At 41.0% G+C, this 23,446-nt stretch overlaps 2 protein-coding genes and 1 pseudogene across 2 annotated transcripts; all 3 read right to left on the bottom strand.

The window, feature by feature from the left end:
* Window positions 1-2,233: 2,233 nt before the first annotated feature.
* LOC119897989 (tripartite motif-containing protein 16-like) lies at window positions 2,234-5,897 on the bottom strand. The gene is made up of 2 exons (XM_038712065.1): window positions 5,813-5,897; window positions 2,234-5,143 (listed from the first exon to the last, which is right to left on the bottom strand). Exon 2 carries the CDS (start codon window positions 4,987-4,989, stop codon window positions 3,301-3,303), a length of 1,689 nt encoding a protein of 562 aa, XP_038567993.1. The 5' UTR covers window positions 4,990-5,143; window positions 5,813-5,897; the 3' UTR covers window positions 2,234-3,300.
* Window positions 5,898-9,360: 3,463 nt separating this feature from the next.
* Window positions 9,361-11,600, bottom strand: LOC119898201 (E3 ubiquitin/ISG15 ligase TRIM25-like). Its single transcript, XM_038712392.1, has 2 exons — window positions 11,516-11,600; window positions 9,361-10,846 (listed from the first exon to the last, which is right to left on the bottom strand). The coding sequence occupies exon 2, from the start codon at window positions 10,690-10,692 to the stop codon at window positions 9,493-9,495; it is 1,200 nt and encodes a 399-aa protein (XP_038568320.1). The 5' UTR covers window positions 10,693-10,846; window positions 11,516-11,600; the 3' UTR covers window positions 9,361-9,492.
* A 3,057-nt stretch (window positions 11,601-14,657) lies between these two features.
* On the bottom strand, window positions 14,658-16,523 carry LOC119898029 (annotated as a pseudogene).
* Between the last annotated feature and the right edge of the window lie 6,923 nt (window positions 16,524-23,446).

Genomic DNA, 23,446 nt, shown 5'->3' with positions numbered 1-23,446 from the left:
CATGTATAGTAAATATTTTAAAAGTTTGTTTCTTATTATAACTTTAAGCAAAGCTACATGAATGAACGCTATATTTAATTGTTGTACATTTCTCATTGTTGGGAGATCCGATGAGGTAACAATGATAAAAATGAGATGGCCCCATAATGTGCAGTCTTTAATGGAGATACTGTAGGAACATTTTCACTTGGTTGACAGTTTCACAGTCAGCAGTATCTGGGTTGACGGCACTTTACTTTAACTGCCTCTTTTGTCTTTTTTACTTTAAACCTGCTGGTTTACTATCATGTAACTGAAAGTATAGAGTAAAAAGTAAACTTCATAACAAAACATGAAATATGTTGTTCTGATGTGTTTGATTGTAGACTATTAAAAACAAATCCCCTCAAATGTTCTCTTATCTGCTGCAAACACCAACTGTGCTTGTAGCTGTTACTAAGACCCCTCAGATTTCTCTTGTGCCCCTTTGAAGGGGCCAGACCTCTAAACATATATAAAGTAGTTCAAATTAGCTCCACCTCGAGCAGCTGATGGATCATTATAAACAATCTAATCATATCTAATGGAACAATACCTCATTCACATTTCTGCAAAATGCTTTTCTTTTTGATACATTTTCCTGATAGCACATTACATTTATCCGCTTTTATTCAAAGCGATTTACAATATCTATATATCTATTTGTAAGTCGCACCCCTCTGGAGCAACTACGGGTTAAATGTCTTGCTCAGGGACACATTGGTGAATGTGTCACAGTGGGAACTGAACCCTGGTCTTCCACACTAAATTCATGTGTGTTATCCACTTTACCATCGCCGCCCATCCATAACACTTCTGAACTTTTACTTAAGTAATGAGTATTAGTACTTTTCTTCAGTAAAGGATCTGATTTCCTCTTCCACCACTGGTCAGGTGGAGAACCTGCAGCGGCTCTTCTGTTTCTCTTTACACGTTTCCACAGTTTGCTTTGTTCAGTATGATTTTGTTGGGGTATAAGTTGTTGGAGTAATACATCCATATATTCTTTGAGGCAGTTATTCAAACTTGAAGTATTTTTAGCTGCCTTTCTTCTTATCTATGCCTGAAGATTAAGATTCACTGTCTATTTCTTTATGTTTCTATATTTTCTTGTTCTTATAAATCCCACCTATTTCTTTTCATGTTGTATTTTACGTATGTATTCTAACTGTTCATCTGCAGCTTTCGATGTCTTTGGAGAGGATAAAGTTGTTTCCAGAAGATAAACTATTTGCTCCTCATTTCTTTAGGACAGGAGGATCCGGGTCCATACAGCTCATCTTCTCTTCTGTCTTTGAATTACTCAGAGTCAGAAAAAGTTTATAAGAAAACTTCTCTGTTGCTCTGTAGGTTACAGCTGAAATCACCTTGATTTCCATGGCGCTGTGCTACTTTCTGACTCATAATACAATATAATGATACAATGATTAAAATGAGCACACAGGTTATGAAAGTTTGTATATCACTAACGTTCAGCATTACAATGTTTCAGATTATCTGTTCATTTCCACTGTAGCTACCCAACACACCTGTCCTTACTGCAGTTAGCTGTATTATTAAATGTCACCTTTGCTGTTGCTCAAACTAGTAAGATCATATACATAAAGTGTGATACTTTTATACTTACGGTATATGCAGATTAATGATTATTAACATAAAAGCTCATGTTTCTTTGACTTTTCATCTTTTAGAGGAATAGAATTCTTCAAAAGCAGGTCATCCTTTCAGTTATAGGAATCTTTCTGTGGGTTCAGTTTCATGTTTCATGTTAAGAGTAGTCTATTTAAAGCTGTTTGTCATTGAGACCAAGGGGCGCTTCCTACATAATTTGCAGCTGACTTAATAAATTGAAATAAATTTAAGGTCAAACTAAATATTTCACAACACGTTTTGTGGAGAGCTGCATGAAATGTATTGTTTGCTAGCAGTGTCTCTGGGCCACCTTTCAATTCAATTCAATTCAAATTAGCTTTATTGGCATGAATGTGTAACAACAATATTGCCAAAGCATCATACAAACTACATAAGAACAATCAACCCCATACATTTCATTAAACAAGTAATTCAAGCGTAAAGTAATTTAAGTGTATGTGTTTAAAAATTAAAATAAAATAAATTAATAAAAAGTGTGTGTGTTGAAAAATAAAAATATATTAAAAATAAAATAAATAAATAAAACAGTAAGCGTGTAAGTGTTCGCTGCATTCCAGCTTCATTCCTGAGGCAATGACTGGTGGTATTTATTTTTTCTGGGATTGTATTACACTGTAAGTTGTTCTTTTGTGCACAAGCATGTACTGTACATTAAACTTCAGTCCAATACAACAACAACAACAACAACAACAACTGCAATGTCTAAGTCCAGATGTTACTTTATCTCTTAGCTACTCCAACCAACCACTCTCTTTTCAATCTGTTGAGGGTTGGACTTCCAAACGGGTCACTGTGAGCTTCAGGTGGGAGTGCAAGGCAGACAAGAGGCCCTTCAAAGACAGTAATGAAACATGAACAATATGGATTTAATGTCCATTTTAGCCCCATTAAAATAAATGATGTTAGCAAGAAGAGCACGATCTCTACTTTTTTAGCAATACACAAGGACACCTGAACACGAATAGTGACAGTATCCAGTGATGTGAATGATAACTTGTTTGTTTAAATGGTCCTGGCCTTTAAAGTTTTTAAAAATGTAAAAAGTATTTCACTCCATCTGTCATTGATTTGGATTTGGAAATGATTGTGAGTAAATTTATTTTTTCAAACCATTTTTTCTTGAACTTTATTTACATGTTGAGAACAATCTCATCACTCTGCTTTCTTGTAGTTAATTAGTGAAATATTGCTTTAATATCTCAAAATAAACTAAAATCCAGTCGCAGTCACCTTTTACATAATGGCTGAATCATTATTTTTAATTCATTAACATTGTAACTTTGTTTTCTGTATTTCTCAGTTCAATAATATTGTCTCTTTTACTGATCAAAATATTAGATATATCAAAGAAAATAATGAACAATCTCCTTTTTGATGAAGATAATTACAGTGAGAAATGTCGGTTCAGGTAAACAACAGTCATCATGAGCAGTGAAACAGACACAGGAAGGAGCTCCACTGAAAGAAACTCAAACATTTACACAACAACTAATGAGAAGATGTCAAAGTACCGCCCATAATGTTTGATTGACAGGTGATCTCACAACCAGCTCTCAGTAACAAACATGAAGACAAAACAAGTTTAATGCTTAACAGAATTTAACCCTCTGTTCCTTAGATGACTTCTGACTATTTCAGTTTACAGAACTCAGCAGTGTTTCCACAAGAAGAGTAACGGAGCCAAAGTCCAGCATAGAGAGGCTGAGTGAATGTTGTCTGGACTCTGTGGAGGAGAGTCATGGTTTCAGAGACGCTGTAGAAGGACAGAATACCTGCTCTGTGATCCAGGTACACTCCTACTCTGGAGGACTGAGGACCTGAGATGCGACTTTGGACTTTATTGTTGTTGTTGTGCCAAAACTCATAAGTATTATTGTCACAATCTAACGCCCAAGATTTAGCATTCTGTCCAAATCCACATTCATTTCTGCTTCCTGCTCTGCTGATATTTTTGTAGGTGACTGCTACAGTAACTCCTCCCCCTCTCCACTCCACCTCCCAGTAACAACGTCCAGTCAGACTCTCTCTACTCAGGACCTGCCACCATTTGATGAATCTGTCTGGGTGACGAGAATAAGACTGTTCTTCTCTCATTAGTGTTGCTCTTCTGTTCCCCTCAGATAATAACAGCTGTGTGTTTGCTGTGTTTGGATCCAGTGTGATTTCACGTGAATATTTTAAGAACTCAGCTCTGGTCTTGGGCTCTGGTTGTGGCAGTAAAACATCCACTTCAGTCACTGTCAGTGAGATGTTTTTCCATTTCTCACTCAGAGCGTCCTGTAGTTTGTCTCTGACTTCTGACACAGCCGCTGTCACATCCTCAAAGTAGCGCAGAGGACGGATCTTGATGCTGGATGAGTCTGTAGATTCACTGAGTGCTGACACTGAGGGGTAGTTGTGTAGAAACTGGTTGTGATCCTCTGTGTGTGAGAGCTGCTTCAGCTCAGCGTCTTTCCTCTTCAGCTCAGTGATCTCCTGCTCCAGCTTCTCCTGAAGCTCTTTGACTCGACTCACTTCAGTTTCCTGCTGGGATCTGACCTGCTGCTTCACATCAGAGCGTCTTTTCTCCATGAGACGGATCAGCTCGGTGAAGATCTTCTCACTGTCCTCCACTGCTTCATCAGCAGAGCGATTGATAGCCTCCGCCTCCTGCTGAAGCACCTTCACATCTTTCTCTCTGTCCTGGATTCTCTGCTGGATGTTTTGTCGACTCACCTCGAGTTCTCTCTGCCTCTCGGTCCTTTCTGCTGCAGCTGAGACTGTGTCGTGGCCTTTATGTTCCTCCACAGAGCAGAGATAACAGATACTCTGCTGATCAGTACGGCAGAACATCTTCATCACCTCATCATGACGAGAGCAGATGTTCTCCTGGAGCTTCTTGGAGGGCTCCACCAGCTTGTGTTTCTCAAAGGCAGGAGATTCAAAGTGAGGCTGGAGGTGTTTCTCACAGTAAGAGACCAGACAGACCAGACAGGACTTGAGGGCTTTCAGTTTTCTCCCAGTGCAGAAATCACAGACCACATCTTCAGGTCCAGCATAGCAGTGATCAGCAGGAGCAGCTTGGAGTCCAGTCTTCTTCAGTTCCTCCACTAAAACTGCTAACATGGTGTTTTTCAGCAGGACAGGCCTCGGTGTGAAGGTCTGCCTACACTGAGGGCAGCTGTGGATTTTCTTCTCCTCCTCTTCATCCCAGTGGGTTTTAATACAGTTCATGCAGTAGCTGTGTCCACAGGGAGTAGTCACCGGATCCTTCAGGAGATCCAGACAGATGGAACAAGAGAAGGCGTCCTGGTCCAGCTGGACTCCTTTCTGAGCCATCTCACCTCTCAGTGGCAACGACTGAGTTTCACTTTCTCGGAACTCAAACTGGTTTGAGCTCTGATCTAAACAGCTTGTGTTTCTGCAGTGAATGGGGTCTGTCAGCTCCTGCACTTCACCACAGGTTGGTTACACCTGAAACTAAACTGTAGATCTGAAGGGGAGGGAACAAGGAAATATAAGTTATGGACAGAGAGGAGAGGAAATGGAAAGTAACTAAGTACATTTGTACAAATACTGTACAATTTAAGTACAAATTCAAGGTACTTTACTTGAATATTTCCATTTTATGCAACTTTACTTCTACTCCACTACATCTCAGAGGCAAATCTACTGTACTTTTACTCCACTACATTTGTCTGATAGTTTTTGTTACTAGTCAGCTGGAAAATGTTTTTTCTGAGCTGATGAAAATGAACTTGAAAATGAGTAGAAGTGTTTCAGAGGGAACTGTCACTTTAAGAGTTAGAGCACAGTCCTGATGACGCGGGCAGAACTGTAACTCGGTGTGACGTGTAATGGCTGTACATGCAGAATCAAAAGTTGCACAGAAGTTAAAATCATGAAGTCTGTTCATTCTTTTTATTTTATGTCATGTTAGATAAGATATCAATGGACATTACACTTAGAACATGTTGCACGGCTGTTTTGCTGTAGAATAAACTACCCAGCAGTATATAAAGTAGTGGAGTATTTTTACAGTTTGGTACTAGTACTTTTACTCTAACTTCCTCTAAATGTTACACTAACACTGTTTTTACACTCTTGGCATGTTAGCAAGTTATTACAGCCACAGTAACTCTGTTTAAGATCCACAACTTACCTGAAAAACCTGAAGAAATAATCAGGAGAGTGATGAAGGGTGTTTCTTCAATGACAACTAGTGTGATGAGGAAAACCCAGGATTTTATCAGCCAGCTCTGTGGGTGGAGACAAAAGCAATCAATCTCAGGCCATCAGATTAAGACCACCTTGTAGATCACAGATTAACACTATTACAGTTGTATGATAATATAGTAGAGTCCCTTCTTGTTGGGGCGGATTGGCCATCAGGAATTTTGGGAAGAGTCCCGAACAGCCGGTCCATTTCAGGCCGAACAGACTTTTTATTTTTCAGTTTCTTATGTTTAACTTTAAATGATCCGTGACCACGCCGGCCAGCTGCTCAGCTGCAGCAAACGCTGTCTGTCAGAATGAGCCAAATAATTCTTTCAATATTGAGGGGGGATATGAGCGGCCCGTCCAACTTGAACCGATCCTCATTATTGCTGAAATCTGATTGGCTCAACGGCGCCGATCAAAGAAGTTTCCTCTCAATACGTTTTGTAGGGGCTGAACTCAGCCCAGGGTGGTGTGACAACCACAACAGAGCAGATAAATATGTCGAAAAGAAAGAAGGGGGAGGGGTGTACTGCCGAAAAAATAAGAATTTAGAAGAAAATGATCCAAATTAACCAACCTCTTCCTCGGTGGTAAGGTGCTGTCGCAGCGCAGAAGAGGCAGGACTCAGTACAGGCACTAATAAGTAATGCTATTATTATATAACGAAATTATTTATACATGCATTTATGTTTAGGCACATAGGCTAAAATATATATTTATATATATTATAAACAAGAGTTGAAGGGAGGAGGAGGAGGAACAGGAGGAGCTGTAGGAGAAGGACGATGGAACCAGAAACAGTGACAGGTACAGGGGCCTGTGAGGGGCTGGGTCGGCAATTATCCATAGATAGAATTAGAAAATGGATTATTGTTAGTTCTATTTATTACTGATGTTCTTCTCATTCATATGTAGCTGCACAATCAGTACAAGCAGAGTCAGGGTCCAGCAAAGGGGAGCTGAGCCAGGGAGAGGCCTACTCTGAGCTGAAGCTGAGGGATTGGATTTTTATGCACACACATACACACTTCTCTATTTTATGAGACTGCATTGTAGTTTTTGATAAGATTTAGCTATTTTAGCATTCTGACTGACTCTGGCTTGTCTGACCTGGTCTCAGTGCAGTGGTGCTTTGCTTATACAACCTTAAGAGGCAGGTGTCATAAAAAAAGTTTCCTGAAGTTCTTCATCATAATGAAACTGACTGTACACAAGTACGACACCATATATTAAAATAACTGCAAGAAATCCTCTCCTCGCCGCCACACGGCGCTCTCCATCTCAAAGTCCCGGGCTGAATTTCAGTCCCAGTGTACATCCCTGCCTTCTTGCCTCAAGCAGGCCTCTGTGTAAGACTCAGATGTACAAAGCCAAGGCAGGCTGGATGAACATGCTGAAGAGCTTCATGCTGAGGCTAGAAGGCCTTTCAAAGCATGGGCTGAGTCAGGCAGAAATGAACAAGGTCCCTTATTTAATTATAAGAAATAGACAAATGCAAATTTTAAATATGCTCCATGTTGTATTAACAGAACTAATAACACAAGGAGGTCTGACTCACTTGCAAGGAAACTACAAGACTATTGTCCTAATGAATTCTGGAAAGAAATCAAAAGAATTAATAACTGTAAAACATCTTTGCCAACACGGCGCAGATGTGTATTTTTGCTTTGAAGGAGATTTTAGATTTGTATAACAGGCATAATTCCACCTCTGATACCTCTAAAACCTTTAATTTCTAGTGAGAATTCTAACTTTTTGGTATGCTCATCAGTCAACGCATGTGAAATGGGGTAACTCTGTCTCTGCCCAGGCAGACATGTTGTCTCCCTTTGCTTTAATGTTTATATGCACAAAGCTGTGTGACAGCCCCTCTGCAGGGTTCATACTGCTGTTGGTGTGCTCTCGGTCTCCAGGGCTGCAGACCTGATTGGCAGGGTAATCAGTGGGACACACCTGGGCCCGGTGTGCCCCATGTGTATATAAGCCAGAGCAGCAGTTAGTCTGAGGGGGACCTCCTTTATTTTACAGCTTCTGTTGTTTGTTTGGTTTCATGTCTTTGCTTTTACAGCTCAACATCCATGCAGCACATTTTCACTCATCCACTCCCTACACTACTGACTTTACAGACTCTTCCCACTCATTGGTTTTGCTTATTTTCTTATTAATAAATCACTTTGTTATTTAGTTTACCCGTGTGTCTCCTGTTTTTGTTCAGTCCATGAGCCGGGCTGTGACAGCTGTTAAACTTGTTTACAATAAAGCTCATTCCTCATTTAAAACACTGGTCACTTCAGTTTTTAGGAGGTCAACTCTTCTCAGAATCAGAGGGGTTGGAAACAGCTCCTCACTTTGAAATGAGTTGTCCTGTAATTCACTTTAATCAAACTTTTTATTGATTACAATAGTTCAAATACAGCACATGAAATACATACACTTTAGTCACTGCTGTAAAGATGATGAAACTCCAATAATGTAACAACTATATTACTTGATAACGTTTTTCAAGTATTTTTGAGGAAAAAGTGAATCCTGTAAGTTACTTGTTCCCACATGATGTGAATGCACCAGATCATTTGGCTCTGCAGTTAAGTTGGTGACACATATGTGTTAGTGAATATGAATGTTCATTGTTTATATTATTCTGATTTTTGCCAGTGACGTGATTCTAAATCAAATCACTTTAAATGTCCTTTAGTGCTGCTCTGTCCACTTCTGTTTTTCTTTAGATGTGTCCACAAATTGCTGTGTTTAGTATGATTACATTACACTAAAAGTTGCTGGAGTAAGATGGCCACATATTCTTTTCTGTATTTTCCAGTTCATTCAGATTGTCTGTTTAACTGAACAGAATCTCAGCTATGTCAAAGACAATAAAGAATGACCTCCTTATTGATGAAGATAATTACAGTGAGAAATGTCGGTTCAGGTAAACAACAGTCATCATGAGCAGTGAAACAGACACAGGAAGGAGCTCCACTGAAAGAAACTCAAACATTTACACAACAACTAATGAGAAGATGTCAAAGTACCGCCCATAATGTTTGATTGACAGGTGATCTCACAACCAGCTCTCAGTAACAAACATGAAGACAAAACAAGTTTAATGCTTAACAGAATTTAACCCTCTGTTCCTTAGATGACTTCTGATTATTTCAGTTTACAGAACTCAGCAGCACTTCCATGAGGGTGATAAAGACCAAGTCCAGCATAGAGAGGCTGAGTGAATGTTGTCTGGACTCTGTGGAGGAGAGTCATGGTTTCAGAGACGCTGTAGAAGGACAGAATACCTGCTCTGTGATCCAGGTACACTCCTACTCTGGAGGACAGATGACCTGAGACAGGAGTTTGGACCTTGTTGTACCAAAATTTAAAGCTGTTTTGGTCAAATGTTAACGCCCAAGATTTGTCATTGTGTCGAAATTCACATTCATCCGAAATCCCTGCTCTGCTCATATTCTTGTATGCGACTGCTACATCAACTCGCCCCCCCTCCACTTCACCTCCCAGTAACAACGTCCAGTCAGACTCTCTCTACTCAGGACCTGCAACCATCCAGTAAATCTGTCTGGGTGACAAGAATAAGACTGTTGTTGACTCAAATATGTTGCTCTTCTGTTCCCCTCAGATAATAACAGATGTGTGTGCTGTGTTTGGATCCAGTGTGATTTCACGTGTATATTTTAAGAACTCAGCTCTGGTCTTGGGCTCTGGTTGTGACAGTAAAACATCCACTTTTCTCCTTGTCAGTGAGATGTTTTTCCATTTCTCACTCAGAGCGTCCTGTAGTTTGTCTCTGACTTCTGACACAGCCGCTGTCACATCCTCAAAGTAGCGCAGAGGACGGATCTTGATGCTGGATGAGTCTGTAGATTCACAGAGTGCTGACAGTGAGGGGTAGTTGTGTAGAAACTGGTTGTGATCCTCTGTGTGTGAGAGCTGCTTCAGCTCAGCGTCTTTCCTCTTCAGCTCAGTGATCTCCTGCTCCAGCTTCTCCTGAAGCTCTTTGACTCGACTCACTTCAGTTTCCTGCTGGGATCTGACCTGCTGCTTCACATCAGAGCGTCTTTTCTCCATGAGACGGATCAGCTCGGTGAAGATCTTCTCACTGTCCTCCACTGCCTCATCAGCAGAGCGATTGATAGCCTCCGCCTCCTGCTGAAGCACCTTCACATCTTTCTCTCTGTCCTGGATTCTCTGCTGGATGTTTTGTCGACTCACCTCGAGTTCTCTCTGCCTCTCGGTCCTTTCTGCTGCAGCTGAGACTGTGTCGTGGCCTTTATGTTCATCCACAGAGCAGAGATAACAGATACGCTGCTGATCAGTACGGCAGAACATCTTCATCACCTCATCATGACGAGAGCAGATGTTCTCCTGGAGCTTCTTGGAGGGCTCCACCAGCTTGTGTTTCTCAAAGGCAGGAGATTCAAAGTGAGGCTGGAGGTGTTTCTCACAGTAAGAGACCAGACAGACCAGACAGGACTTGAGGGCTTTCAGTTTTCTCCCAGTGCAGAAATCACAGACCACATCTTCAGGTCCAGCATAGCAGTGATCAGCAGGAGCAGCTTGGAGTCCAGTCTTCTTCAGTTCCTCCACTAAAACTGCTAACATGGTGTTTTTCAGCAGGACAGGCCTCGGTGTGAAGGTCTGCCTACACTGAGGGCAGCTGTGGATTTTCTTCTCCTCCTCTTCATCCCAGTGGGTTTTAATACAGTTCATGCAGTAGCTGTGTCCACAGGGAGTAGTCACCGGATCCTTCAGGAGATCCAGACAGATGGAACAAGAGAAGGCGTCCTGGTCCAGCTGGACTCCTTTCTGAGCCATCTCACCTCTCAGTGGCAACGACTGAGTTTCACTTTCTCGGAACTCAAACTGGTTTGAGCTCTGATCTAAACAGCTTGTGTTTCTGCAGTGAATGGGGTCTGTCAGCTCCTGCACTTCACCACAGGTTGGTTACACCTGAAACTAAACTGTAGATCTGAAGGGGAGGGAACAAGGAAATATAAGTTATGGACAGAGAGGAGAGGAAATGGAAAGTAACTAAGTACATTTGTACAAATACTGTACAATTTAAGTACAAATTCAAGGTACTTTACTTGAATATTTCCATTTTATGCAACTTTACTTCTACTCCACTACATCTCAGAGGCAAATCTACTGTACTTTTACTCCACTACATTTGTCTGATAGTTTTTGTTACTAGTCAGCTGGAAAATGTTTTTTCTGAGCTGATGAAAATGAACTTGAAAATGAGTAGAAGTGTTTCAGAGGGAACTGTCACTTTAAGAGTTAGAGCACAGTCCTGATGACGCGGGCAGAACTGTAACTCGGTGTGACGTGTAATGGCTGTACATGCAGAATCAAAAGTTGCACAGAAGTTAAAATCATGAAGTCTGTTCATTCTTTTTATTTTATGTCATGTTAGATAAGATATCAATGGACATTACACTTAGAACATGTTGCACGGCTGTTTTGCTGTAGAATAAACTACCCAGCAGTATATAAAGTAGTGGAGTATTTTTACAGTTTGGTACTAGTACTTTTACTCTAACTTCCTCTAAATGTTACACTAACACTGTTTTTACACTCTTGGCATGTTAGCAAGTTATTACAGCCACAGTAACTCTGTTTAAGATCCACAACTTACCTGAAAAACCTGAAGAAATAATCAGGAGAGTGATGAAGGGTGTTTCTTCAATGACAACTAGTGTGATGAGGAAAACCCAGGATTTTATCAGCCAGCTCTGTGGGTGGAGACAAAAGCAATCAATCTCAGGCCATCAGATTAAGACCACCTTGTAGATCACAGATTAACACTATTACAGTTGTATGATAATATAGTAGAGTCCCTTCTTGTTGGGGCGGATTGGCCATCAGGAATTTTGGGAAGAGTCCCGAACAGCCGGTCCATTTCAGGCCGAACAGACTTTTTATTTTTCAGTTTCTTATGTTTAACTTTAAATGATCCGTGACCACGCCGGCCAGCTGCTCAGCTGCAGCAAACGCTGTCTGTCAGAATGAGCCAAATAATTCTTTCAATATTGAGGGGGGATATGAGCGGCCCGTCCAACTTGAACCGATCCTCATTATTGCTGAAATCTGATTGGCTCAACGGCGCCGATCAAAGAAGTTTCCTCTCAATACGTTTTGTAGGGGCTGAACTCAGCCCAGGGTGGTGTGACAACCACAACAGAGCAGATAAATATGTCGAAAAGAAAGAAGGGGGAGGGGTGTACTGCCGAAAAAATAAGAATTTAGAAGAAAATGATCCAAATTAACCAACCTCTTCCTCGGTGGTAAGGTGCTGTCGCAGCGCAGAAGAGGCAGGACTCAGTACAGGCACTAATAAGTAATGCTATTATTATAACGAAATTATTTATACATGCATTTATGTTTAGGCACATAGGCTAAAATATATATTTATATATATTATAAACAAGAGTTGAAGGGAGGAGGAGGAGGAACAGGAGGAGCTGTAGGAGAAGGACGATGGAACCAGAAACAGTGACAGGTACAGGGGCCTGTGAGGGGCTGGGTCGGCAATTATCCATAGATAGAATTAGAAAATGGATTATTGTTAGTTCTATTTATTACTGATGTTCTTCTCATTCATATGTAGCTGCACAATCAGTACAAGCAGAGTCAGGGTCCAGCAAAGGGGAGCTGAGCCAGGGAGAGGCCTACTCTGAGCTGAAGCTGAGGGATTGGATTTTTATGCACACACATACACACTTCTCTATTTTATGAGACTGCATTGTAGTTTTTGATAAGATTTAGCTATTTTAGCATTCTGACTGACTCTGGCTTGTCTGACCTGGTCTCAGTGCAGTGGTGCTTTGCTTATACAACCTTAAGAGGCAGGTGTCATAAAAAAAGTTTCCTGAAGTTCTTCATCATAATGAAACTGACTGTACACAAGTACGACACCATATATTAAAATAACTGCAAGAAATCCTCTCCTCGCCGCCACACGGCGCTCTCCATCTCAAAGTCCCGGGCTGAATTTCAGTCCCAGTGTACATCCCTGCCTTCTTGCCTCAAGCAGGCCTCTGTGTAAGACTCAGATGTACAAAGCCAAGGCAGGCTGGATGAACATGCTGAAGAGCTTCATGCTGAGGCTAGAAGGCCTTTCAAAGCATGGGCTGAGTCAGGCAGAAATGAACAAGGTCCCTTATTTAATTATAAGAAATAGACAAATGCAAATTTTAAATATGCTCCATGTTGTATTAACAGAACTAATAACACAAGGAGGTCTGACTCACTTGCAAGGAAACTACAAGACTATTGTCCTAATGAATTCTGGAAAGAAATCAAAAGAATTAATAACTGTAAAACATCTTTGCCAACACGGCGCAGATGTGTATTTTTGCTTTGAAGGAGATTTTAGATTTGTATAACAGGCATAATTCCACCTCTGATACCTCTAAAACCTTTAATTTCTAGTGAGAATTCTAACTTTTTGGTATGCTCATCAGTCAACGCATGTGAAATGGGGTAACTCTGTCTCTGCCCAGGCAGACATGTTGTCTCCCTTTGCTTTAATGTTTATATGCACAAAGCTGTGTGACAGCCCTCTGCAGGGTTCATACTGCTGTTGGTGTGCTCTCGGTCTCCAGGGCTGCAGACCTGATTGGCAGGGTAATCAGTGGGACACACCTGGGCCCGGTGTGCCCCATGTGTATATAAGCCAGAGCAGCAGTTAGTCTGAGGGGGACCTCCTTTATTTTACAGCTTCTGTTGTTTGTTTGGTTTCATGTCTTTGCTTTTACAGCTCAACATCCATGCAGCACATTTTCACTCATCCACTCCCTACACTACTGACTTTACAGACTCTTCCCACTCATTGGTTTTGCTTATTTTCTTATTAATAAATCACTTTGTTATTTAGTTTACCCGTGTGTCTCCTGTTTTTGTTCAGTCCATGAGCCGGGCTGTGACAGCTGTTAAACTTGTTTACAATAAAGCTCATTCCTCATTTAAAACACTGGTCACTTCAGTTTTTAGGAGGTCAACTCTTCTCAGAATCAGAGGGGTTGGAAACAGCTCCTCACTTTGAAATGAGTTGTCCTGTAATTCACTTTAATCAAACTTTTTATTGATTACAATAGTTCAAATACAGCACATGAAATACATACACTTTAGTCACTGCTGTAAAGATGATGAAACTCCAATAATGTAACAACTATATTACTTGATAACGTTTTTCAAGTATTTTTGAGGAAAAAGTGAATCCTGTAAGTTACTTGTTCCCACATGATGTGAATGCACCAGATCATTTGGCTCTGCAGTTAAGTTGGTGACACATATGTGTTAGTGAATATGAATGTTCATTGTTTATATTATTCTGATTTTTGCCAGTGACGTGATTCTAAATCAAATCACTTTAAATGTCCTTTAGTGCTGCTCTGTCCACTTCTGTTTTTCTTTAGATGTGTCCACAAATTGCTGTGTTTAGTATGATTACATTACACTAAAAGTTGCTGGAGTAAGATGGCCACATATTCTTTTCTGTATTTTCCAGTTCATTCAGATTGTCTGTTTAACTGAACAGAATCTCAGCTATGTCAAAGACAATAAAGAATGACCTCCTTATTGATGAAGATAATTACAGTGAGAAATGTCGGTTCAGGTAAACAACAGTCATCATGAGCAGTGAAACAGACACAGGAAGGAGCTCCACTGAAAGAAACTCAAACATTTACACAACAACTAATGAGAAGATGTCAAAGTACCGCCCATAATGTTTGATTGACAGGTGATCTCACAACCAGCTCTCAGTAACAAACATGAAGACAAAACAAGTTTAATGCTTAACAGAATTTAACCCTCTGTTCCTTAGATGACTTCTGATTATTTCAGTTTACAGAACTCAGCAGCACTTCCATGAGGGTGATAAAGACCAAGTCCAGCATAGAGAGGCTGAGTGAATGTTGTCTGGACTCTGTGGAGGAGAGTCATGGTTTCAGAGACGCTGTAGAAGGACAGAATACCTGCTCTGTGATCCAGGTACACTCCTACTCTGGAGGACAGATGACCTGAGACAGGAGTTTGGACCTTGTTGTACCAAAATTTAAAGCTGTTTTGGTCAAATGTTAACGCCCAAGATTTGTCATTGTGTCGAAATTCACATTCATCCGAAATCCCTGCTCTGCTCATATTCTTGTATGCGACTGCTACATCAACTCGCCCCCCCTCCACTTCACCTCCCAGTAACAACGTCCAGTCAGACTCTCTCTACTCAGGACCTGCAACCATCCAGTAAATCTGTCTGGGTGACAAGAATAAGACTGTTGTTGACTCAAATATGTTGCTCTTCTGTTCCCCTCAGATAATAACAGATGTGTGTGTGCTGTGTTTGGATCCAGTGTGATTTCACGTGTATATTTTAAGAACTCAGCTCTGGTCTTGGGCTCTGGTTGTGACAGTAAAACATCCACTTTTCTCCTTGTCAGTGAGATGTTTTTCCATTTCTCACTCAGAGCGTCCTGTAGTTTGTCTCTGACTTCTGACACAGCCGCTGTCACATCCTCAAAGTAGCGCAGAGGACGGATCTTGATGCTGGATGAGTCTGTAGATTCACAGAGTGCTGACAGTGAGGGGTAGTTGTGTAGAAACTGGTTGTGATCCTCTGTGTGTGAGAGCTGCTTCAGCTCAGCGTCTTTCCTCTTCAGCTCAGTGATCTCCTGCTCCAGCTTCTCCTGAAGCTCTTTGACTCGACTCACTTCAGTTTCCTGCTGGGATCTGACCTGCTGCTTCACATCAGAGCGTCTTTCTCCATGAGACGGATCAGCTCGGTGAAGATCTTCTCACTGTCCTCCACTGCTCATCAGCAGAGCGATTGATAGCCTCCGCCTCCTGCTGAAGCACCTTCACATCTTTCTCTCTGTCCTGGATTCTCTGCTGGATGTTTTGTCGACTCACCTCGAGTTCTCTCTGCCTCTCGGTCCTTTCTGCTGCAGCTGAGACTGTGTCGTGGCCTTTATGTTCATCCACAGAGCAGAGATAACAGATACGCTGCTGATCAGTACGGCAGAACATCTTCATCACCTCATCATGACGAGAGCAGATGTTCTCCTGGAGCTTCTTGGAGGGCTCCACCAGCTTGTGTTTCTCAAAGGCAGGAGATTCAAAGTGAGGCTGGAGGTGTTTCTCACAGTAAGAGACCAGACAGACCAGACAGGACTTGAGGGCTTTCAGTTTTCTCCCAGTGCAGAAATCACAGACCACATCTTCAGGTCCAGCATAGCAGTGATCAGCAGGAGCAGCTTGGAGTCCAGTCTTCTTCAGTTCCTCCACTAAAACTGCTAACATGGTGTTTTCAGCAGGACAGGCCTCGGTGTGAAGGTCTGCCTACACTGAGGGCAGCTGTGGATTTTCTTCTCCTCCTCTTCATCCCAGTGGGTTTTAATACAGTTCATGCAGTAGCTGTGTCCACAGGGAGTAGTCACCGGATCCTTCAGGAGATCCAGACAGATGGAACAAGAGAAGGCGTCCTGGTCCAGCTGGACTCCTTTCTGAGCCATCTCACCTCTCAGTGGCAACGACTGAGTTTCACTTTCTCGGAACTCAAACTGGTTTGAGCTCTGATCTAAACAGCTTGTGTTTCTGCAGTGAATGGGGTCTGTCAGCTCCTGCACTTCACCACAGGTTGGTTACACCTGAACTAAACTGTAGATCTGAAGGGGAGGGAACAAGGAAATATAAGTTATGGACAGAGAGGAGAGGAAATGGAAAGTAACTAAGTACATTTGTACAAATACTGTACAATTTAAGTACAAATTCAAGGTACTTTACTTGAATATTTCCATTTTATGCAACTTTACTTCTACTCCACTACATCTCAGAGGCAAATCTACTGTACTTTTACTCCACTACATTTGTCTGATAGTTTTTGTTACTAGTCAGCTGGAAAATGTTTTTTCTGAGCTGATGAAAATGAACTTGAAAATGAGTAGAAGTGTTTCAGAGGGAACTGTCACTTTAAGAGTTAGAGCACAGTCCTGATGACGCGGGCAGAACTGTAACTCGGTGTGACGTGTAATGGCTGTACATGCAGAATCAAAAGTTGCACAGAAGTTAAAATCATGAAGTCTGTTCATTCTTTTTATTTTATGTCATGTTAGATAAGATATCAATGGACATTACACTTGTAGAACATGTTGCACGGCTGTTTTGCTGTAGAATAAACTACCCAGCAGTATATAAAGTAGTGGAGTATTTTTACAGTTTGGTACTAGTACTTTTACTCTAACTTCCTCTAAATGTTACACTAACACTGTTTTTACACTCTTGGCATGTTAGCAAGTTATTACAGCCACAGTAACTCTGTTTAAGATCCACAACTTACCTGAAAAACCTGAAGAAATAATCAGGAGAGTGATGAAGGGTGTTTCTTCAATGACAACTAGTGTGATGAGGAAAACCCAGGATTTTATCAGCCAGCTCTGTGGGTGGAGACAAAAGCAATCAATCTCAGGCCATCAGATTAAGACCACCTTGTAGATCACAGATTAACACTATTACAGTTGTATGATAATATAGTAGAGTCCCTTTTTGTTGGGGCGGATTGGCCATCAGGAATTTCGGAAAGAGTCCCGAACAGCCGGTCCATTTCAGGCCGAACAGACTTTTTATTTTTCAGTTTCGTATGTTCAACTTTAAATGATCCGTGACCACGCCGGCCAGCTGCTCAGCTGCAGCAAACGCTGTCTGTCAGAATGAGCCAAACAATTCTTTCAATATTGAGGGGGGATATGAGCGGCCCGTCCAACTTGGACCGATCCTCATTATTGCTGAAATCTGATTGGCTCAACGGCGCCGATCAAAGAAGTTTCCTCAATACGTTTTGTAGGGGCTGAACTCAGCCCAGGGTGGTGTGACAACCACAACAGAGCAGATAAATATGTCGAAAAAAGAAGGCGCCGATCAAAGAAGTTTCCTCTCAATACGTTTTTTTTTAAAGGTTCTTTATTGAATTTCAAACATGACAGAGAACAGAACAGTTCCAAAAAAACACACCTAAATAGCCTACACATCACACACAATTATTAAGAATAATTACAAGGAAACCTATACATTAATAAAGTGCTTACCCAACAATAGAAAGTGCCAGGTGCCATAGAGCTTAGTGTCGCTGCTTGGGGGGTCTTTCCCTCATAAATCCAGTGCGCTCCAGGGTAGAGACTGCATCTTGTCCAAAGTTCTCCTCCTGCGGAGTTCGGTCAGAATCTGCTTCACGACCATGTCACTGTCTATGACAGTCTGGTGAATACTTAGGGCGCATCTAGTTTTCCAAAGTTTTTGGCAAACGATGCTGATGACCAGTTGAAACAGTTCTTTTTTCTTTGTGGGCATGATTTCTTCAAGAAGTCCGTATGTAACAGATCTATAATTACGTATGAAAGAGAGTCCAAGACCATCTAAAATGTTCCAGACCTCCTGAGACCTATAGCAGTCCATCAGGAGGTGCTGCTGTGTCTCATCCTCCTCACAACGTCTCATCGGACATTCTTTTGTTTTAACAAAGCAACACCAGGACACCACCGCCCTGACTGGGAGTCTACTGACCGACATGAGCCACCGGGCGTCCCGAAGGCTCTCAGAAAGTGACTTTCCCCTTAAAATTTTCCTCACCTCGGTGCCATCGCCAACCGCCAAATTCGTGTAATGAATAAAACCCCCATATTTGTAATCTTTAATTTTTATGAAAATAGATTTGCTGCTAAAACCCACCCAGTCTATCTGTAAGTGCTGGTGTTGTGCAATAAAATCCCCGTAAATTAGTTTGTAGTAGGGACCCTGTCTGGCCCTGCCTCGTCTCTTTTGCCATTTGGTGGGATCACCCAGCCAGAGAGCGTTCCTGGAGATGGCTGTGGAAACATTTTTTACAAAAGCTATCGTGAGGCGGATACCCAGATCCACGGCGCCTAAACCTCCGTATTCTCTGCTTTTAAAAAGCAGCACTCTTTTTGTAACTCCCCTGGTTGTTCCCCAGACCAGGTTAACACATTGTTTATTCAGTTTAATTATCATTTTGTGCATGGGGGGACAATATTCGATAAAAACAGGAGTTTGGATAAAATAAAAGTTTTGACAACATTATTTGGTCCTATAATTATTTCTTTTGTTTTCCCATTTTTTTACTTCTTCTTTAACTACGCTCAGTTTTTCTCCCAGTTTACTTCAGCACATCATTAGTGCATATGGTCAGGCCCAAGATTTTAATTTCCTGATTAATTTGAATGTTAATGTCGCCCCTGTCGCTCTCCTCTCCTATCCAAACTCCTTCAGTTTTAGAGTGATTTAATTTAGCCCCAGATGCGAGCTCATACACGCTTAAAATATTTATTAAAGCGTCCATCTCCCTCTGTTTTTTATTACTACAGTAATGTCATCGGCATAGGCCATAGCTGTAACCTTAGAGGCGTTACCTACACTTGTACCTGAGATGAGGCTTTCGGAGTTGATTTTTTTAATCAGGGGATTGATGGCCAGGATGTACAAGGCTGGACTCAGGGGGCAGCCCTGCTTTACACCTCTCTGGACCTCCAAAGACTCGGTCAAAACACCATTGACATTAACACACACACTTGATTTCACATACAGACACTTTACCATATGGATGAAGGATTCAGGAAAGCCGAATGCTTCCAAAACTGACCAGAGGTAATCTCTGGAAATATAATCAAAGGCTTTTTTCTGGTCAAGGCCTATGATATAAAAACCTTTGTTATTTGGTTTGTTTAAAATTTCTCGTAAAATGCTCAGATTGTCCCACATGAGACGGCCTTTTATTGCACAGGTTTGTTCTCTTTCTATAATTTCATCCAGAATATTATTTAATCTTGGTAATTATTTTAGCGAGTATTTTATAATCTGTATTCATAATAGTCAAGTGTCTGTAATTATCCAAATCAGTTGTATCACCTTTTTTAAATAAAAGACACAGAACACCCTGATAAAAGGAGTCCCCCATACAGCCGTTCTTCAAACCTTCATTGAACATTGAAGTGAGGAGATTTATAATGTCGTCCAGATATAGCTGGTAAAACTCCGTGGGCAGACCATCCGGACCGGGACTTTTGTCCACATTAAGCTGTTGGATGGCCTGCACCACCTCATCTTTTCGTATGTCCCCAATTACCTGAGAGAAGTTAAGTGAGCTGATGGGAGGAACATCCTTTAGCAAAATGTCCGCACATTCTGCCTCGGTTTCTATTTGTTTATATGCGTTGGCACACAGATCTCTTATCGCTTGTCTTTTCTGTGGTTCAGAATGAACAGCAACACCATCCTGATTTTTAATAGATTCATGTATTTACTTTGAATTTTTTGTCTGATTTTGAGGGACTGAAGTAAATTGCCTCTGTTGTCTGTTTCTGTATTTAAAAATGTTTAATAATAATTCACCATTGAATTTATCTATTTGTACTTTTAATTCTGACATTGTTTCCTCTTCTGCTAATGTTCTTACCTTTTGTTTTAACGTGACGTATTGTTTAATTAATAAATCGTATTTATATTTTTACTTTTGTTTAGTTCTCTACATTTAAATTTAAAATACTCCTTCATTCTACATTTTACTAGTTCCCACAGTATAACATCAGATTTGGTAAGAACATTTAATTGAATTATTTTCTGAATTTCCTGTTTAAGTTCTATAATTATGTCTCTCTCTTTTAAACACAGAGTGTTTAGTTTCCAGAAACCTCTGTTTACTGAGGTTCCGGAGGTTATGATGTTACTACTAAAATGATCTGAAAAATCGTTTAAGACTGTTCTATAATAAGATACATTAAAGTGAGTTGAGACGTAAATTCTGTCGATATTCGTTTTAGTTTTAGTATCGAACCTAGTAAAATCAAACCCCGACGGATTGACAGCTCTGCATACATCAATTAATTTAGCTTCTTTGCACGTTTCTTTTAAAAGTTTACCTTGTGGGCTCAATTTAAATAAAGTATCGCTGCACCTGTCCTCTTCCGCAGTCACTGTATTAAAATCACCACATAAAAATTTTGTACGCCACCATGAGGAGTTCCCCGAGTCTTTTAAATAACCGGGTTTTCTTGCCTCTATCTGGAGCAGTGTAAACATTTATAATGCGATATTTTTCCCCTCTATAAAAACAGTCCAACATAAGCAATCTACCTGGGGACAAAGCTCTTCTCTTTTTACTAACTACCTTAAGAGGTGCTTCATCCTGAACCTCGAGACCCGCGGGGGCAGAAAACAACATACCAGTTGCACCTCAAATCCAGACAATGCTTGAAAATCCTCAGATTCAAAACAGCATGAGCTACAGACACCAAAGGCCACAGAATGAACACATCATCTCTGACATATATGATGGTGAAATGTATCAAAACTTGTCAAAACCAGGTGGAATTTTGTCAGATCCAAACAATTTGTCATTCAATTTCAATTCTGATGGCTCACCTGTGTACAAGTCTTCCAAATTTTCAATATGGCCCATACAGCTACATACATACAGCTTAAACGAGCTCCCTCCCAAAATGAGATTCCAGAATGTAGTGCTTGCAGGTCTTTGGTTTGGTGCTCAAGAGCCAGTTATGCCCATTTTTCTCAGACCCTTTGTTGAACAGGCCAAAACATTGGCATCCAAAGTTGTCTCTTGGAGAAAAATGGAACATGTGTGTACAGCAAAATTGTTGGTTTATGTTGTTGTGTAGACTCAAAGGCAAGACCAGCCATGCAAAACACCACACAGTTCAATGGATACTTCGGTTGTGGCTTCTGTTTACATCCTGGTACTCTAGTAGAGAAACAGGTGAAATACACTGTGACTGCCACAGAATATCCTGACAGAGAGGCGAAGAAAATGCTATGATATGGAGCAAGCGGTAGCTCAAAACAGAAGTGAGTGAAAGGTCCATCACCACTCATAAACATGCCTTATTTTGATATAGTGTGGGGCTTTGTTCCAGATTATATGCATGCTGTCTTACTTGGTGTTATTAGACAACTCACAGAGCTTCTTTTGAACAGTAGTGAGCAACCCTACTACACTGGGAGTCCCAACACTATGAGGGTGCTAGAAAACAGGATCAAGGACATAAAGCCACCACACCTGATAACACGACTACCCCAACCCCTTGCAGAATTCAAGTACTGGAAAGCCTCAGAGTGGCGAGCATGGCTCCTGTTTTATAGCTTGCCAGTTCTGAATGGTGTACTTCAGCCACGCTCCGTGAAGCACCTTGGCCTTCTGGTTTCGGCAGTATTTCTACTTTTGAAAGAGAACATTACCTTCCAAGACATCAACAAGGCAGATGAGATGCTTTTCGAGTTTGTGGCAAGGTTTCAGTTGCTGTATGGGGAGGCATCTATGACATTTAATGTACACCTGCTAACTCACCTTGCAAAATCTGTTAAATTGTGGGGGCCACTCTGGGCACACTCAGCATTTGTGTTTGAAAATGCAAATGGTGGTCTGTTGAACTGGTTCATGGAACAAAGTGTGTAGCTCTGCAGATTGTGAACAAATTCCTCTTGCACAGAGCAATACCACTCTTTACCACAAGGTATGCAGTTAGTGAGCAAGTGAAGGAGTTCTGTTTGGAACTGACAAATGACAGAAGAGTAAAGAGTTTCACAAAATATGAAGACACAACTGTTCTGGATAATGGCAGGGTGACAGAGACTACCGATGATGAAAAAGGGGCCTTCATTTCTGCACAGAAACCTGCACCAGATGAAATGGTAGTGCACAGAAGAATGGTGCATAAAGGACTGGTTTATACCAGCAAAAGCTATAGCCTCAGTAAGAGACGCAGAGACTGTTTTGCAAAGCTGAGGGATGGTGTTTATGGAGAAATTCAGAATATCATTTCCTTTCCTTCAGAAAGGGGTCCAGAATTGCTGTCCTTTTCAAAAAGCTTTACACAAACCTCCTTTCCTTTAACACAAGGTTACGGGTTTGTGTCACATATCAGACTTGTAAGTGAAAGGGTTTCTTCACCAGTGTGTCTGATTTCAGTAGACAGGTTAGAGCAGAAATGCATGGTTTTAAAAACGGGTGATCAGATGTACATTTGTGACTTTCCAAATGCACATAGAGAGACTAGTCTTTCATAGAGGTCATTCTGTAGCTTAGTAATCTTAACTACCAGCTACTGACTAAAATTTTGATTAGCTCTCTTTTAGGGATATTTTCTTTCTTTGAAAAAACACAATTGGCTTTTTTTTTTTTTACTATTGTGGCATATTTTTAAGAACAAAAAGTTAAGCACTTAAAATGAACAATGAAAATCAACATATTATTAACAAAAGTAAATGTGTTATTAAATCAGTTTAGTTCTAAGCTTCACTGAGAAGCTCAGAGCTGTTGAACACAGTCTTGATTCAGTAAATGGAGCTACTGTCCACAAGTGTGTTCACATGATAACAAGTGATTGTATAATCGGGGTGACTTGTTGGTGGTTGGTAAGCCCTGTCTCTTCAAAGGTGATCTCTGGCTTTGGGTGTGAAGTCCTCCTTGATCTTGCTAGGCCGTTCGCCGACTACAGGTTGTTGGGTTGGATGAATTGACTTTGACTCCTTTGCAGTCGATGCTGAG

Source organism: Micropterus salmoides, unplaced genomic scaffold (assembly GCF_014851395.1).
Source record: "Micropterus salmoides isolate LMB-PRFRI ecotype aquatic unplaced genomic scaffold, ASM1485139v1 Ms_hic_scaffold_1, whole genome shotgun sequence".
Lineage (NCBI taxonomy): Eukaryota > Metazoa > Chordata > Actinopteri > Centrarchiformes > Centrarchidae > Micropterus > Micropterus salmoides.
Note: the sequence above shows the minus strand (reverse complement) of the source record. Positions and strands in the feature narration are given on the sequence as shown.

Coding starts and splice junctions, on each gene's coding strand:
- LOC119898201 (XM_038712392.1), bottom strand. CDS start 10,692: ATGGCTCAGAAAGGAGTCCAGCTGGACCAGGACGCCTTCTCTTGTTCC.
- LOC119897989 (XM_038712065.1), bottom strand. CDS start 4,989: ATGGCTCAGAAAGGAGTCCAGCTGGACCAGGACGCCTTCTCTTGTTCC.